General features: G+C 38.1%; 1 protein-coding gene across 4 annotated transcripts; it reads left to right on the top strand.

The window, feature by feature from the left end:
• Positions 1 to 9: 9 nt before the first annotated feature.
• UTP15 (UTP15 small subunit processome component) lies at positions 10 to 18,551 on the top strand. Of its 4 annotated transcripts, XM_082724978.1 has the most exons (14): positions 26 to 174; positions 313 to 408; positions 3,695 to 3,847; positions 4,717 to 4,809; positions 4,908 to 5,092; positions 6,445 to 6,623; positions 7,208 to 7,333; positions 10,012 to 10,147; positions 12,850 to 12,934; positions 13,616 to 13,765; positions 14,709 to 14,810; positions 15,197 to 15,330; positions 15,505 to 15,563; positions 16,509 to 18,551. In XM_082724978.1, exons 3-14 carry the CDS (start codon positions 3,758 to 3,760, stop codon positions 16,724 to 16,726), a joined length of 1,557 nt encoding a protein of 518 aa, XP_082581104.1. In that variant the 5' UTR covers positions 26 to 174; positions 313 to 408; positions 3,695 to 3,757; the 3' UTR covers positions 16,727 to 18,551. The 4 variants fall into 4 exon arrangements, with proteins under 4 accessions (XP_082581102.1, XP_082581104.1, XP_082581103.1 ...); XM_082724976.1 differs by lacking the exon at positions 313 to 408 and having other exon boundaries at positions 10 to 174; XM_082724977.1 differs by having other exon boundaries at positions 26 to 408.
• The last annotated feature ends 414 nt before the right edge of the window (positions 18,552 to 18,965 follow it).

Here is an 18,965-nt window from a genome sequence, read left to right as displayed (position 1 = left end):
GTGCGTACGTCATCACGTCACTTTTGTGCGACGGGCCTGCCTGTTCTGGGCTTGCGTCTTGGCGGCCCCGTGGAAGGTCCGCGTGATCTTCCGCAAGTGAGCCCCGCGAGTCCGGGGAGGGGGCTGGCGGAATCCAAGAAATTTTCTTTGGACGCAGAGTGTTTCGCGGGGCAGGTGAGGCGGTAGGGAGGTGAAGGAGGCTCCCAGTGGGGGTAGTTCAAGCTCTGGTCGGGCCTTCCTTGGAATCTGGCGTGCTCCCTGGGGCTTCCCAGTCTTCACCGAACGGCTAAAATTCCATAACCAACCTCTCAGGATCCCCGCGATTTAGCTTCGATGTACCTTGGCCTCTTCTGCGAGCACATCCTCTCCTCCTGTGCACCGTTATTAGCGCGCATCCCTCCAAGGCAGGTGGGCAAATTTCCACCTGTCTTTGCTTATGATGTTCTCTCGATTTCCAGTGCTGCCCTTATCCCCCGCGCTTGTGCCCATCTTAAAAGGTCAGTCTGTTTTAGAATTAGACATCAAGACCGGGTTGAAATGCACGCTTTGAGTCTTTCTGGGAGCCGCCCGGTTAGAATTAAAAATATGTTTCGAGGGCGCCTGGGTGGCTCAGTGGGTTAAGCCTCTGCCTTCGGCTCAGGTCATGATCTCAGGGTGCTGGGATCGAGCCCCGCATCGGGCTCCCTGTTCAGCAGGGATCCTGCTTCCTCCTCGCTCTTTGCCTGCCTCTCTGCCTACTTGTGATCTCTGCCAAACAAATAAAATCTTTTTAAAAAATCTGTTTGAGCTCTTAGTATTCTGTACGTTATTTGTAGCATATATTTGATATTCTGCTTTGTATTGTAGTATCTGTTATCAATCTACTCTCAGTTTCTCCGGCTCTCACCTCTCCCTAATCATCTTCTTCCTATTCATTTTCACATCACTTCTTGCCTCCACGCTTTTGTGTCATGTTCCCTCTCCTTCATCTTCAGTGCTGTCTCTCTCTTTAATCTGGCAAACCACTACTACTACTCCTCACTTGTTTTTGTTTAAGATTTTATTTATTTGTGAGAGAGCGAGCGAGGTCACAAGAAGGGGGAGCGGCAGGCTGCGGGAGAATGCTTCTCCCCACTGGGCAAGGTGTTCCGTGGTGTCTTGATTCCAGCACCTTTGGGATCATGACCTGAGCCACACAGGCACCCGTACTCCTCACTTGTAAACTTTAGGAGCTTTAAAGTGTTTTTATCTCAAGGCAGAGTTATGTATTCCTTTGCCAATATTCTAGTAAGGGGTGGTTTTACAGTAAGGAATGGAAGCCCACACATTAGATTTGGCATGGTGATCATTTTCCTTAGGCAGCCAGTGAGCCTAGAATGGTTTTTACAAGTGAATATTTGCATTCTGATGATAGGAAACACTAATCTTGAACCTAAAATAAGTGAAATGTTTTTTCCTTCATTCAAAAATCTCATTCTTTTCATTCATAACTACAAAATTGTTCTCACAATTATTTGGGGGGTTTTGTTAGTGTAAAATTGAGATTTTTTTTTTCTTGCTTGCTTGCTTGTAACTACATGATACTCTCCATTTTGCCTATTGGTCTGCAAAACCTAAGATACTTATCATCTGGCCCCTTAACAGAAAAAGTTTGTTGACTCTTGATGCATAGCAGTATTCCTATTATAGACACCACTTGTGCCTTTAATTTTATATTTTTCTGTAGAAATCAGCACAGTGCCTACTTTCTTTCCCCAAGTTTTCTTTACACACTTAAAAAAAATCTTCGTGATATGAAATGTTCAGTTTTGTGGGAAAAAGAGATTATTACAAAGTCAGTGTTACTATGCACAGAGACAGAAGTATGCAGAATGAAGTAGGATTAGGAGTTGAGAGAAGTGTGGAGGATGTAATCCTTGAGTTGAGCTTTAAAAGATAAAAAGGAAGTGGGTATGTAGAGATCATTCCTGGCAAAGTGGATAAATGAGCAAAGACAGAGAAGTAAGAGAATAGTGTGTTAAAGGGAATAGCAAAGAGTGAAACTGGAAAGGTTGGTAACGGCCAGATGAGAAGCCCTATTAAGGAGCTTGGACCTTTCTTTTCAGGCAGTGTTGTGCTTTGTGCTGGATATACTGGGTAATTAGGTCTTGCTGATGTCTATTTAAAAGATGGATGAAAGGGGCACCTGGGTGGCTCAGTGGATTAAGCCGCTGCCTTCGGCTCGGGTCATGATCTCGGGGTCCTGGGATCGAGTCCCGCATCGGGCTCTCTGCTCAGCAGGGAGCCTGCTTCCCTCTCTCTCTCTCTGGCTGCCTCTCTGTCTACTTGTGATTTCTCTCTGTCAAATAAATAAATCTTAAAAAAAAAAAAAAAAAAAGATGGATGAGGGGGTGCCTGGGTAGCTCAGCCGGTTAAGGGGCTGCCTTGGGCTCAGGTGGTGATCCCAGGATCCTGGGATGGAGTCCCGTATGAGGCTCCCTGCTCAGCGGAGAGCTCACTGCTCCCTCTCTCTCTGCCTGCCATTCTATTTGTGCTCTCTCTCTCTCTGTCAAATAAATGAATAAAATCTTAAAAAAAAAAAAAGATGGATGAGGGAGTCAAGGGCCCTTATACTGCAGTATTTGGGTAGATGAGAAGATCTAAGGGCAGTGGAACTTGGTGGAGTGGACGTGATAAAGTTTAAGGAGGTAAAATAGCAGATCTTGTTAACTATTTGGATGTTAAAAGTGAAGAGGAAGGACAAGTCAAGGCCGAGTCTTCTGCTCATCACCAGCTAAAATGGAGAATATTGGCGTGAGGGGACTGTTTTACTCAACATTGTATTTCCAGAGCCTAGAAGAGTGTCCTGTGCATTGTAGGTACTTGAATGAACAGAAAACTTTCCTTCCTTTTAATTGTTGATTGTTCCATTTCATCAAAAGAATCTTCAGAGTATGTCATACCTATTTATTTTGGTAATAACTTCAAGCTTTTTGGAATAGATGATGATTTGGATCATTGATAAAATCAATCTCTTTCACAGTTGAATAGTCCTGGAGAGACTTTTTGGCTTAATTCCATGTCAGTTAAAAGTTTAAAGTTGGGAATTTAATTTCAGAATTGCTTTATTCTTTATTTTTGTTACTGTTAAACTTTTAAAAGTTAATTTTTATTTTAAGCTTTTACATTTAAATTTCTGCATCAGAATATTAGCTTTTAATTTTATTTTAAGCTTTTAAATTTAATTTTAAGCTTCTCTGTTAGAATATTCGCCTTGTTTTCCTTCTTGGTATTTCTCAGGCTTTCAGGAAGTCAAGACCCTACACTATGTTCGTATAGATTAAATGTCATCCTAAATTTAGTTTCAGGAAACTTGTATTTGCACTTTTATCTTAATATTTTCTGTTGTTATTAATAAACAGTCTAAGCCAGTGGACTTCTGCTTTGGCTGCTGGATGGCTGAGCCAGATTTATTTCCATGTGTTGTAAATTGGTGAGTCAGATGTGAGAACATTTGTGTACAGCCTCTGTGTATAGCTGAGTAGATGGTGCAGTCTGGTAGCCTTGTCTGTATTCTTCCTACTTCCTTTAGATTGTCACTTCTGTGTTAGAATTAGATGATTTATTGGTCACTAATCTGTAAGCTGCCACACAGTCTTTTGAAAAGACACAGCGTGAGAATGGAACTATACAGGTTAAAGAATAACATGTGTATATAAAATATTTTCTTTTACAGACATAAAGCAGAGTCACTGTAATTATTTGTAACGTCAATTTAACAGTCTAATTATATGAAATTATGGCTGGTTATAAGCCTGCAGCTATTCAGACATATCCTGTACTCGGTGAAAAAATCACCCAAGACACACTGTACTGGAACAACTATAAGGTAAGTGTAGATGGTAATGAGTGGTTTGCATTTGCATATGCTTATTTCCCCAGCATATGTTATACTTTGGATTCTCTAGTAGAGAACTAATAACTAAAAAGAATCTATCAACAGTTTACAGTTTGGGTGGAAAATTTGATATCTGATATTTTTTCTTGGATGTTTCAAATTAAAAGTCCATGCTTCTGGGGCACCTGGGTGGCTCAATTGTTAAGTGTCTGCCTTCGGCTCAGGTCGTGATCCTGGGGTCCTGGAATTGAGCCCCTCGTGGCACTCCTTGCACTGTAGGAAGCTTCTCCCTCTGACACTCCTGTGTTCCCTCTCTCACTGTGTCTCTGTCAAATGAATAAAATCTTTAAAAAAAAAAAAAAGTCCATGGTGCTTAACGATTTTAATCATACAAGTGCCTACCAAAAAATAGATTAAGATTAATGAATGCCAAATGAGATAGATTTTTAAATTTTTCAATTATGCAAGATTTTTTTTTTGCCTTTCTAAAACTAAGAAAGCCATGATGCAGAATTAGTTCTTCTAGACTACAAAGGCTTAAAAGTGATTTTTCTTTTAAATGAGTAATTAAAAAATGGAAAAAGAGGGGCGCCTGGGTGGCTCAGTCAGTTGGGCGTCTGCCCATATATTTGTTGTCATATATTTACTTACATCATATATGTATTTACTTTCGTGGCAACTGGGGAAATTTGGATGATGGTAATTGAACCTTTTTGCTTTCTTTATACTTCTATATTAAATACATCCTAGTAAATGTTATTAAGAACAAAGAGAAATATCAGTAAGAAATTATGTAATGCTTCAAAGGTCTTATCGATTGTAACTGTTGATCCTTTGTATTATTTTTTATTTTTATCAAGACCCCTGTTCAAATCAAGGAGTTTGGTGCAGTGTCAAAAGTAGATTTTTCTCCACAGCCTCCATATAATTATGCTGTCACAGCTTCCTCAAGGGTAAATATAATGTTAAATTTCTTTTTCCTTTGTGTAGTTATATTTACTACTGATCTTGAGCCATTTGGTTAAATACTATGTTTTTTATCTTTTTGTAGATTCACATTTATGGCCGGTACTCTCAAGAACCTATAAAAACCTTTTCTCGATTTAAAGACACGGCATACTGTGCTACTTTTCGTCAGGATGGTAGACTGCTTGTGGCTGGCAGTGAAGATGGTGGAGTTCAGCTTTTTGATATAAGTGGGAGAGCTCCCCTCAGGCAGTTTGAAGGTCATACTAAGTAAGAGCCAGAGTTTAAAATTTTTTTATTTTTTTATGGAAGTATAAGTAACAAAACATTGTTGTTTCAAGCATACGTCGATATTTGTGTCTATTGCAAAATGATTATAGTAAGTCTTGTGAGCATCTGTCACCATACAGTTATAGACAGTTGGTTATTTTGTTGTTTCTTTTGTCATCGTAAACTTTTTTTTGGTTTGTTTGTTTGTTTGTTTGGGCTTTGACTAAAAGCATAGAGCAGTTCTGTAAAGATTATGTAGTAATGTATACTTTATTTCCTGGTTGTTCTAAGACATAATCGAAAGTCCTGTGGCCAGTTTGATGGGACTCGTGAATTCCCTAGAATTATATGTGACATTTTAAGAAATGCACGTTTATCTAGGGAAATTTCCTATCTAATCAGGGAGTTCTATGACCAGTCGAGGTTATAAACCACTGATCTCAAGGCACCCTCACAATTATAAATGAGAACTCTATAGGCTACACTCTTTTGAGGTTCTTATTTTAAAGTCAGGTTGGAAGGTTGATTTTTTTTTTTTTTCTTCCTGAAGTTAATATTTTGCTGCTTGATAAATTAAATGACCAGGGTAGTTTTATATTATAATTTTATATCAAGATTACCTAGTTCATTGCTGAAGCTTCTGCTTATTTAAAATCTCAGGTGTTTTTTTAATAGTGTATTATCAGGATGGTCTTTCCCCATCAGTGAAACATTTGAAGTCTAACAAATTCGCTTAACATGATCCTACTATTAATGGCAGGTCTTAGAATTTTGTAAGGAACTATCCATTTTGAAGTTTATTTAATTAAATGTACCTTTGCTCCAACATTTAGAACATTTACTTTTATTGAGCAGTTTTGTAGAATTGTTAACATATTATTAGAAAATGTAATTTTAAGGCTACTAATTGTCTTAACTTTATAAAGTAGGGGTATTTAGAATTTTAAATTGGCTTAGGGACAAATACCTGTTTTAAAGATTTTTTTTTTTTTTTTTTTTTTTTTTTTTTTTTTTTTCTTAATTTGACACAGAGAGACGAGATCACAGGCAGGCAGAGAGGCAGGCAGAGAGAGGAGGAAGCAGGCTCCCTGCTGAGCAGAGAGCCCGACGAGGGGCTCGATCCCAGGACCCTGGGATCATGACCTGGGCTGAAAGCAGAGGCTTTAACCCACTGAGCCACCCAGGCACCCCTGTTTTAAAGATTTTATCTCATAATTTCCTCCTATCATTACTCCCTGAAACTGAGCTTCTTTTTTTTTGGTTACTTGGGGAAAAGGAGTGTTTTATGTTAAAAGATGCCAGACACACAGTTTTTTTCTTGCTTTTTAATTCATTGATTTTTGATCTTTTAGAGCAGTTCATACAGTCGATTTTACAGCTGACAAATATCATGTGGTCTCTGGGGCTGATGATTATACAGTTAAATTATGGGATATTCCAAACTCCAAAGAAATTCTGACATTCAAAGAACATTCTGATTATGTGAGGTGTGGATGTGCTAGCAAACTGAATCCAGATCTGTTTGTAACAGGTTGGTGAACTGTTTTTCACTTCTTGATAATTTAATTGTGATATAATTTGGTATTGCTTTGGGACTCTTGGGATAGAGTAGTTTTCAAAAAAATTTTATAAAGAAGTATGTTTGTTTATCCATTTTTTAAATTTTTTTTTTTCTTCTTTTGGTGATTGTTCTTGCTGTCCTTCAAATGTTTTTGGAAGCATCAGGCTTCCCTGAAAACATGAGTGTCAGAACTATAATGGTTTTAGTATTCTGGTTTGCAAAGAGCCTCTAGTGGCCAAGAAACAAAAATAATGCAGTGGAGTGTTTGTGGGTGTTTGTGCAGAGGTTCCCAGGTGATTCAGTAGTGACAATAGCTTGGAAATCTGAATAGCTTAAGATCCTGTATAGTATAGTGTACTATATTATAGTATAATGCTTTTTCAGAGAACAGTCAGTTGTACCAGAGAGTTTGGAGTTACTGTATCTTCATGAACATATAGACGTGTCTTTAAAATTTCATCCTTTTCTCCTTTTAAAATTTATATTTGAATACAAACACATACATACTAAGTTTGAGTAATGAAACTCACATAATACAAAAATTGATGTTTTAGGGTCATATGATCATACTGTGAAGATGTTTGATGCACGAACAAACAAGAGCGTGATCTCTGTTGAGCATGGGCAGCCAGTGGAAAGTGTCCTGCTTTTTCCCTCTGGAAGTCTTCTGGCATCAGCAGGTATTTTTAAAATTGCTTTATAGGTGTACCTGGGTGGCCTAGTCATTAAGTGTCTGCCTTCAGCTCAGGTCATGATCCCAGGGTCCTGGGATTGAGCCCCATATCCGGCTCCCTGCTCAGCAGGAAGTCTGCTTCTCTCTCTCCTACTCCCCTTGCTTCTTTTCTCTCTCTCTTTCTGTGTCTCTGTCAAGTAAATAAGTAAAACCTTTTTTAAAAAATTGCTTTACTGGTATCTTTGGTCTTGAATCAGTTACTACTTTATCAGTTATTTTTTGTAATTTAACACTCTGCCCTTGAATTGCATAACTAGGTTTCGTTCAACCAAAAAGTAGAGCAGGCCAGCAGTTAGGATTTACTGAGTACCTAATGTGAACCAGATACTGTGCTATTATACACATATTACCGAGCCTAGGAAGTAGTTCGTTTTCTCCCTATTTTGCAACTGAGGAAATAAATAAAAGTTATTTATTTTGACTAATTTTTCCAAGATAGAGTGAGAGATCTGAAATCCTAGAACTGGAGAGCCTGCATTGTGTATTTAACCAGAGATCTAGGTTGTATTCCTGGCATTCTTACCTAAGAGATCCATGACAGCTTTTGAAAACACAGTTCTTTCCGTTCTAGAATCAGACTTATCTTTTTTCATGTCTCTTGATTGGAATGACATTACCCAACAAATAGCAGTTCTGGAGGAGGATATAATGTGGAATCAAAGGGGGACTTGATACATTTTTTCATCGAGTTGGAACTGAGGTATTTTTTGTAGTTGTTATGTTGATCATAGAGCATTTTCACAATTAGAAGGGAAGACATAAATTGGTTTTTTTCACTCATCAAGTCAAAATTAATGCATTGACAGTAGAATACATAGGTAGTATATATAATTTATAGCACATATATGGCTATGTGTGTAGCCTTTTTTCCCTTAATTTTAAAATCCAAATGGAGGGGCGCCTGGGTGGCTCAGTCATTAAGCATCTGCCTTCGGCTCAGGTTATGATTCCAGGGTCCTAGAATCGAGCCCCACGTCGGGCTCCCTGCTCAGCAGGAAGCTTGCTTTCCCTCTCCCATACCCCCTGCTTATGTACCTGCTCTTGCTGTCTCTGTCAAATAAATAAAATCTTTAAAAAAAATCCCAATATAAATTACCCTGTTTTATACTTTTTCCCCAGTACCTATTTAATTTCAAAATAAATTGATAACATTGCCAAATGTATCCATTTTTCTTGCTGTTATTTTGAGAAATGGAAATAAGTTCAAGTTGAATAGGGAAGATGGACACCTGTATGCTAATCTCCACTGTGTCACTAGCTAATTGTATGACCTTGGGCAGTCCCTTCAGTCAACTCTTACAGACTTTGGAAATGAGAGTTGGGACAGGATCAGTTGTTTTATTTATTTTTAAAAGATTTTATTTATTTATTTGACAGACAGAGATCACAGGTAGGCAGAGAGGCAGGCAGTGGGAGGGAAGCAGGCTCCCCACTGAGCAGAGAGCCCAATTAGGCACTCGATCCCAGGGCCCCAGGACCATGACCCGAGCTGAAGGCAGAGGCTTTAACCCACTGAGCCACTCAGGCGCCTCGGATCAGTTGTTTTAAACTATGCTCGCGGGACGCCTGGGTGGCTCAGTTGGTTAAGCAGCTGCCTTCGGCTCAGGTCATGATCCCGGCGTCCTGGGATCGAGTCCCACATCGGGCTCCTTGCTCCACGGGGAGCCTGCTTCTCCCTCTGACTCTGCCTGCCACTCTGTCTGCCTGTGCTCGCTCTCGCTCTCTCTCTCTGACTAAATAAATTAAAAAAAAATAAATAAATAAAATAAAAAAAAAATAAACTATGCTCGCTCATGAGCTGCCACATGTGGTGAGACAGGGACTATGAATTGGCTTACAGGCCCACTTTCCTTGTCAGGATAGATGAGACCTTTGCTCCTCCCTCTCCAACTCATTCTTCTATTTTACCTTTAGACATTTGCTTAATATTTCACTGAAATAAAACATGTGGGCTCCTGGGTGGCTCAGTTGGTTAAGCAACTGCCTTCGGCTCAGGTCACGATTCTGGAGTCCTGGAATCAAGTCCCACATCAGGCTCCCTGCTCAGCGAGGAGTCTGCTTCTCCCTTTGACCTTCTCCCCTCATGTTCTCTCTGTCTCATGTTCTCTCTCTCTCAAATAAATAAATAAAATCTTAAAAAAAAAAAGAAATAAAAGATGCCATATTAAAGGAATTCTTTTTAAACTCTTGGATTAAATTGCCTTTAAGGACCCTTCTAACTCTTAGAGTAAAAGTTATAGGGAAATTTTTCAGTTTGGTTTGGATTCACAAGATGTTTAGGAAATAGTTTATATTGTTCATTTCTGTACTGACATAAAATTTCTTTTACACGGTGATCTTATACAATTTTCTTAAACATTTTTGGTTATACTTTTTATTTTGCTAGGCAGTTCTGTGATATTTACAAATATGCAATTATCTAATCACCAGAATAGTTCTTTGAGGTAGAAACTATTATTACTCTCAGTTACAAACTCAGTGACAGAGCCAGCATTGAAACCAGGCAGTTTTACTCTGAGACCCCTCACTTCACCTCCATGCAATGCAGCGTCCAGTGAAAAATGCTTTTCAAATCTTTAAAATAATGTTGAGGCAGAATTTCAAACTAATTATTTCTTTTTGTAGGAGGCCGTTATGTTAAAATTTGGGACATGCTGAAAGGAGGACAGTTGCTAGTGTCTTTGAAAAATCATCATAAAACTGTGACATGTTTATATCTGAGTAGCTCTGGACAGAGGTTACTTTCTGGGTCACTGGACAGGTTAGCATTTTAATTTTCTTCCTTTATTATTACTAGTGTACATGTATTTACTGCTCGAGAAGGTGAGTTATTTCTAAAGTATTTGTGTTAAGTAAATGTTTTGTTAAATGATTTCTGTGAAAAAAAAAATCTTTTCAGTTGAAAATAGTTTTGAGCCTGGGTGGCTCAGCGGGTTAAAGCCTCTGCCTTCGGCCCGGGTCATGGTCCTGGGGTCCTGGGATCGAGCCCCGCATCGGGCTCTCTGCTCAGTGCAGAGCCTGCTTCTCTCTCTCTCTCTTTCTGCCTGCCTCTCTGCCTGCTTGTGTTCTCTGTCAAATAAATAAATAAAATCTTTAAAAAAAAAAAAAGAAAGAAAGAAAATAGTTTTGACCTTTTATTCACATATAGCAAACTTTTTTTCTCACCTGACGTAACTTAGTGTGTACTTATATACTTAAGGAATTTTATTGAACCATTTGAACATTAATCTTTTAAAATAGTCTGTGTCATTCCTTGTTTTCTTTAAAAATCTTTATTCTACCATTTACATATTTAGAAATGCTTATAATGAATGTATGTATATATTCTAGCTTTTTTTTGAAATTTAAAACTTCATGTGAAAATTTCTGTACATTTATGTGATTCAAATATTACTACTTTGGGCGCCTGGGTGGCTCAGTGGGTTAAGCCGCTGCCTTCGGCTCAGGTCATGATCTCAGGGTCCTGGGATCGAGTCCCACATCGGGCTCTCTGCTTGGCGAGGAGCCTGCTTACCTCTCTCTCTCTCTGCCTGCCTCTCTGTCTACTGTGATCTCTTTCTCTGTCAAATAAATAAATAAAATCTTTAAAAAAAAAAAAAAACAAAAAAACAAATATTACTACTTTAAGTAGGTATTAGTATTCTGTTAATGTTCTAGAACAGTACTGTCCAACAGAAATGGGATATGAGCTACATATGTAATTATAAATGTTTTAGTAGCCACATTAAAAAGGCAAAAAGAGGGGCGCCTGGGTGGCTCAGTGGGTTAAAGCCTCTGCTTTCGGCTCAGGTCATGATCCCAGAGTCCTGGGATCGAGCCCCGCATTGGGCTCTCTGCTCAGCGGGGGGCCTGCTTCTCTTCCTCTCTCTCTCTCTCTCTCTCTCTGTCTGCTTCTCTGCCTACTTGTGATCTCTGTCTGTCAAATAAATAAATAAATAAAATCTTTAAAAAAAAAAAAGGCAAAAAGAACTAGGCCACATTAATAATATATTTATTTAGTTCAGTGTATCTAAAATATCATTTCAATACACAATGGATATAAAAATTATTACCAACAAACGAGAGACAAGCATCCAATACATGTCATGTGATACAGTAATAATGTTTTATAGTCATTAAAGTAAAATATAGATGGTTTAACAGAAAAGTATTTTTATACTACCTCAGTTTTTAAATTAAAATTTAGATTAATTAGGGTGCCTGAGTGGCTCAGTGGGTTAAAGCCTCTGCCTTCGGCTCAGGTCATGATCCCAGGGTCCTGGGATTAAGCCCTGCATTGGGCTCTCTGCTCGGTGGGGAACCTGCTTCCCCTCCCACCCCCGCCTGCCTCTGTGCCTACTTGTGATCTCTGTCAAATAAATAAATAAAATCTTAAAAAAAAAAAATTTAGGTTAATTAAAATCAAGTAAAATTTAAAATGTGGGTCTTCATTTTCATTGGCCACATTTCAAGTGCTTAGTAGCATATGGCTAGAACTATGGCACAGTTCTAATATTTATTCATATTTATTTGTTTTTGGTAATTTTATTTCTATATATCGTATTTTCATTGTTAGAGAAAGCCTTGGTTTTTCAGTATTTTTATTAAAAAGTATACATATTTTATGGGGCTCCAGTCCATTAAGCATCTGCCTTTGGCTCAGGTCATGATCCCAGAGTCCTGGGATTGAGAACCGCATGTGGCTCCTTGCTCGCGGTGGGGGTTCAGGGTGGGGGGGCGCGGAGGGGTCTGCTTCTCCCTCTGCCTCTGCCTGCCACTTTGCCTGCTTGTGCTCTCTCTCGCTGACAAATAAATAAAATCCTTAAAAAAAAGTATACGCATTTTAAAAGCTAGAATATATTTTTAACACGAAGGACTTTATCATGTAAATCTGTAGCAGACTCTCTGAAGTGCTGTTACTAGGCAGTTTGGGGCTCTGTTTTTAGATGTGTCTCTCAAAAATCAAGTGTGAGTTGGCTCTCTTCACAGTAGTTGTCATCTCAGAGTGGATTTTGTCTCCCAGAGGACATGTGGCAATATCTGGAGACATTTTTGGTTGTTGTCACAAGTTGGGAGTGGAGTGCTGCTGGCGTACAGTACGTAGCAGTCAGGGATGCTGCTAAATTGCCTCTGCAACTAAGAAGTATCTGACCTGTAGTGTTAATCACTTGATGTTGAGAAACCCTGTGCTTTTGAATCCCAGTGTGCTTTGAAACCTTTCCTTTGTACTCCCAGGTTTCATTGTCAGGTTCATGGTCTGTGGTCTGGTGGCTAGTCAAGTCTTTATATAAACATAGCTACTGCTAATAGTTCATTTTTAAAAGAGATTCAGTGATGAATTAGTTTGTAATTAATATTATTAATCATTTTTCTTCATTGCAGTGTAAATTTTAATATTTATACATTGAATTTCTAAAAAAATTGGAAATTTACATTTTATACTCATTTCCTAGGTAATTTGTAACAGAGCTTTCTTTTCCTTAGGAAGGTGAAAGTATATAGCACGACTTCCTATAAAGTAGTCCACAGTTTTGATTATGCAGCTTCAATTTTGAGTCTTGCACTTGCAGTAAGTATTTCTAATTCTTTTTAAAGCTTTCGCTACCCTTGTCTGTTAAACTGAAATGAAATTTTAGGGTTTATCTTTGTGTTTGAATAAATCTTACTATATTCTTGCCGTATTAGTTGGTGGAGTTAAGACAATTTCTATTATATGACTTGTGCCAGTAATTTAGTATGAATTGAGATTTAGGTCTTGCTCACTGGCATTGTTAACACTAAGGGCAGGATCTGGGGATGTCCATTGTCAAGTTTCACGAGCCGTTGAAGAAGAGGATATTTGAATGCATCATACAGAAATTTGAATTAGAAGAGGAAAAACTTACTACAAATTATTTTCTTGGCAATATTGTGGAAAGTTATGCTATCACACAGATCCTTTTCTAATAAGAGGATGCAGGAAAAAATTAATTTAGAAGTTTCCCAAAGCGTCATTAACTATATTATTATACAAAGTGCCAGTGATGACCTATACCAGGTATAACATGTTCCATCAGTATAATAGTATTCTGGTGGAAAAAGTGATTTATCTAACTTTCTGCATGGATTGTTGTTAGGCAGAGTATCTGATTGAAATTCTTGGTGAAGGTGTGGATTAGCAGAAAACATGTTATAAATGGTGTTTTGAGGAAATACTAGGGCAAGTGATGGGTTAGGAATAGACTAACTTATTTTTCTAATTGCTCCTTAGCATGAAGATGAGACAATAGTTGTAGGAATGACCAATGGAATACTGAGTGTTAAACATCGGAAATCTGAAGCAAAGAAGGATTCTCTTCCTAGGAGAAGAAGGCCTGCATATCGAACTTTTATTAAAGGAAAAAATTACATGAAACAAAGGGTATTTGCATATTTCTCTTTTTTTTTTTTTTTTTTTTTTTAGAAAATGTGGTTTGGGGGGCACCTGGGTGGCTCAGTCGTTAGGCCTCTGCCTTTGGCCCGGGTCATGATCCCAGGGTCCTGAGATCGAGCCCCGCATTGGGCTTTCTGCTCGGCAGGGAGCCTGTTTCCCTTTCTCTCTCTCTCTGCCTACTTGTGATCTTTCTTTTTCTCTGTCAAATAAATAAATAAAATCTTTAAAAAAAAAAAGAAAAAAAGAAAATGTGGTTTGTTAGAGTAGCCAGCTCCAACCCTGCAGGTTACTGGAAAGTGTAGTTCACATGGGATTTAACTTTATTTTGCTTTTCTGTACCTTAATTCTTCCTGCAGATTGCTAGATTGGGGAACGTTATTAGTAAGTAATGGGGAAAGGACTACTTTAATACCCTGATTCATAACAATGTTACAGTATTTTACCATATTCAAAATAGTGTCTTTGATACACTATCTGATTTGATCTCCTAAACAGCCCTGAACAGTAGTAGAGCCAGTTATGTCCCTGTTTGGCATCTGAGAAGACGGAGATGCAAATAAGCTCTGGTCGATGCAGCATTTCATTACTGGTAGCCAGAGTTGTTGGGACTAGATCTCAGTTTCTCCCGTCTTTGTTTCCTTTCTTCTAAGTCATACTGCTTGCCATGTGAAGAGAATTGAAATGAGTAATGTTTGCCCAGCGTGAGGTACTGTGTGTCTCTTCTAAGTTAAATCATAGGAGAGTAAGAACACATTGATGTAGCAGCAGATCATTTCATTTTCAGTTAGTCTGCATTCTGGACATATGCCCATTATTTATTATACGTTCAGGGTCACCAAGGTATAAAAGAAATCCACAATGAAAAAATTCATTTTGAATGAAACTCTATACAGATAGTGACTTTTCTTTATAAATTTACTTTGTCATACAGGATGACATTTTGATCAACAGGCCTTCAAAGAAACACCTAGAATTATATGACCGGGATCTGAAAAATTTCCGGGTCTCTAAGGCACTTGACAGAGTCCTTGAGGTGAGTGAGGAGCATGTATACATACATACAATATGTTGTCTGTGAGTGAGTGAGTGTGTTTTAATTTAGACTAATTTTTTAGAGCAGTTTTAGCTTTACAAAAATTGAGGGTAAGGTACAGAGATTTCCGATAAACTCTCTGCCCCCACACATGCATAGCCTCCCCTATTACCAATACCCCACCACAGTGGTACATTTGTTAGAATTGATGAACCTACAAGGGGCATATTTTTACAAGAATCGTTTTATTACTTACCATGTGCCTTACTGTGACTCAAAACTATAAAGATACAAATCTATTTAAATTTGGTAATTGTCAGTTCCACGACTATTATTTTTTCCTGTGCTGTCTTATCTGTTCATATTGACTCTGAAAATTTTTCTAGCCCAGTTGTACAATAAAGACACCCGAGATTACAGTTTCCATCATAAAGGAGCTAAATCGAAGAGGAGTCCTTGCAAATGCCCTTGCAGGTCGGGATGAAAAGGAAATCAGTCGTGTTCTTAATTTTTTGATACGGTATGTTTTATGTCTATGAAACACATATATCTTGCATCTGAACTTCTTTATCTCAAATGAGAGGCATTTACTTTTAGCTTGACCTTTATAGAGAACTGATGGAAAATTCAGTAAATCTGTTTTAAGGATTTTTTTTCAAGTTGGCAATTTCAGTAAACAAATTTTGTTTCATAGGAATCTATCTCAGCCAAGATTTGCCCCTGTTTTGATCAATGCTGCTGAAATAATTATTGGTAAGTAGTTGTTAAAATGTGAAAAATCCGGGATACGTCGGTTGCTTAGTTGATTAAGCCTCTGTAAGCTCAGGTCATGATCATGGGGTCCTGGGGTCCTGGGATCAAGCCCTGCATAAGCCTCTGCTCAGCGGGAAGTCTGGTTTTCCCTCTCTCTCTCTGCCATTCCTCCCCCTGCCCGCCCCCCCCCCCCCCCCCCCCGGTGCTCTCTTGCTTGCTTGTTCTCTCTCTCAAATAAATAAATGAAACCTTTGGGGGAAAAAAAACTGGGATGCCTGGTGACTAAGTTGGTTAAGTGACTGCCCTTTGGCTTGGGTCATGATTTCAGAGTCCCATAATTGAGACCCACATCAGGCTCTCTGCATTGTGGGAGCCTGGTTGTCCCTCTCCCTACTGCTCCCCTGCTTGTACTCTCTCTCTATCAAATAAATAAATAAAATCCTTTACAAAAAACCTTGAAAAATCCAAGTGTGATACAATAGAGATGTCAAATAATGAAATCAAATTGATCACAGTACTTTGTTTTTATCAGTTCTCCAGTAGCAGTTATAAAGAAAACAAACAACCACATAAATCATACCATTTTAAGGGAAGTAAAACGTTTACAGTAGCTCAACTCTGAATTGCTGAGATTAGAGTTACTGTAATTAAACAACTTTTGCTTAGGCATCTACAATGACCATGCCTTTTTTTTTTAAACAGACCGTGACTATTTTTTAAGGGGAAAATTAAAGTAGAACTCCACACTGTACTTTCTGTAATTATTTCTTTTTGAAATACATTTATCCAGATGGATTGTTTCTTTTTTGTAAATCACAAATTGTAAAATAAGTACAAATTTTTTCAATGTATTTATAGTGAATATTTTTATACTTTGTAACTACTGCTATTCCTTTATTGTTTACAAAGATACTTCTAGTTAATGTGTTTTCCCTCTCTTTCTAGATATCTATCTTCCTGTGATTGGTCAGTCACCTGTAGTTGATAAAAAGTTTTTGTTACTTCAAGGACTTGTAGAAAAAGAGATTGATTACCAAAGAGAACTACTAGAAACCTTGGGGATGATGGATATGCTTTTTGCTACTATGACAAGGAAAGAAAGCACTTCGGTTCTACAGCATACATCTGATGGATTTCTAGAAAACAAGAAGATGGAATCATAGTGTCTGCTTAATGAGACCTATAAGAACAACTAACTTGAAATAGATTTGATTCTATTAACTATTGGAAAGAGAATCTCTTTCTGATACATTAAAAAAACAAAAAACTATTCACAGAAGCAGTTTTATGGAGGAGACGAATATCTAGAATTGGAGAATAAGGACTTGTTTTAAGACATGGTTTTCCATGTAATACTTTGAATTATTTCATGGTATCTTCGGCTAGAAGATCTCAGTTGTCTTGCTCATAGTATATTGTCCACCTTGGACAAAGTGATATTAATTTTAATACAGCAAAGTTCTGTATCAGCATTTAGGTAGCCATTCAGAACTCTGGATTGGGTTTCAACTGGGAATGCTGCCAAAGGGACAGGGCTTTATTTTTTTATTTTGTTCTTTTAAAACAAAAGAAATGGCAAAAGCAAATAAATTTTCTCTTCACTCTGATCACTGTGGGATTTCCATACCCTTGCTGATCTTGCCTCCCTCTCCTTGACGTTATCATTTATCTGAGGTCAGGTGTTCTGCCCCCGCTTGTAATGGGAGTGCATCGGCTCCAAATGTGACATATCAGTGGCCAGCTTTGAACAGCTTAACTCTGAACTAGTTAGATATGTATTGAGAGTGTGCTGAGGCAGATTTGATACCTGAAAATTGTACTCTCCCTTCCAGTTTTTTTCTTCATTCCTTTAATCTTGACCGTCCTCATCAGAACAAGGTCTACATACAGGTAGACCTTATTGGACCATGTTTCTTTTCCTTTTCGAGATGCAGCTTTTCTACCCAGTTTTCAACTTGCTTCAGGTCAGAGGAGTGATAAAATTTGCCATTTTTCTCATAATAAATAGCCTTTCAACCTAGTATACATATGGTTGGAGCTTATCTTATAGCTCCCCACCCTTCTGTAAACCATTTTCTGTAATCTGTATTTAGGTTTTGTTTCTCTAATCTCCATAATCCTGTGTTTTAGAACTGGAAGCTAGAGTAGCTTGTTTTGAAAAATAGTTGTTTTTTTAAAGGACAATATAAATCATATTTTTATAAAGATATTCTTATTTTCTTCTTATCTTTCTGAGATGTATGAATTCCTGATGGATAGTCACTGGCTACTGACTATTAGGTCACTGATTTCACATTTGCTACCTCTCCCAATTTCTCCCAATTCCTATTCCACCTCAAGTAGTTAATTATCTAAGGAAACATTGCTTGTGGTAGAAGAATTAGTGAAAGGGAGATTCTGTAATGAGAGTCTCCTCTTAAAATTCAGTTCTATGAATTTAGATTTCTTTTTAAGGCAGACAAAAATATTTCTGTGGTCTGGAAGGGGCATGTGCTCAAAAATAGGGTCCAGTTTCCCTTTCCTAAATTGATTTATGAAAACCTATAGCACAGTGGCTTATAAGAATGCAGGAGTTTGCTTCCCTGAGTAGTTATGAGATTAGAGATAGTAAGAAACTTGGTCTTCATGTTGAAAATGTTAATTTATTTAAATAAATTCTGTATTTAAAAGCTTTTGAAAATATTTAACTTTGTAAGTATGCTGGTAATTTGTATACTAGTAAAAATTAGAAGTTGAAATTCTGTCTAAAACTGGCTGCCACGGCGCCTGGGTGGCTCAGTGAGTTAAAGCCTCTGCCTGCAGCTCGGCTCATGATCTCAGGGTCCTGGGATCGAGTCCCGCATCGGGCTCTATGCTCTGCAGAGCAGAGAGCCTGCTTCCACCTCCTCTCTCTCTCTCTGCCTGCCTCTCTGCCTACTTGTGATCTCTGTCTGTCAAATAAATAAATAAAATCTTTAAAAAATAAAATAAAATAAAACTGGCTGCCAACAAGTGTGTAATAAGTGACAAGGGTTTTCCCATACATTATTTTAATCGATTCTCATCACAGCTCCCCATTGTTGGTGTTCTCATTTAATGCTGAATTAACTACAGTGATAAGCCCATATTTGAATTCCTCAAGCTTGAGTTGTTCCTCATCCTGGCACTGGGAGTGGCCTGCCCTCTGGGGCCAAACCTAGTACTTCATTGAAGCGAGGCTCCGTAGCTCAGGGGTTAGAGCACTGGTCTTGTAACAGGACTTCATTGAGTGCTATAGTTCTTGGATGAAATCTAGAATGAAGACGAATTTTCAAAAAGGTTATGCAACTCTCAACTCTTCATGGTAATTTCAAGAATAGTTTTTATATTCATTGGGACAAACGTATTTGTTATTTAAAGTATGTGAACACAATTGGGATATTA

Source organism: Mustela nivalis, assembly GCF_964662115.1.
Source record: "Mustela nivalis genome assembly, chromosome: 3".
Taxonomy (NCBI): Eukaryota; Metazoa; Chordata; class Mammalia; order Carnivora; family Mustelidae; genus Mustela; species Mustela nivalis.
This window is presented reverse-complemented; position numbering and strand designations above follow the sequence as displayed.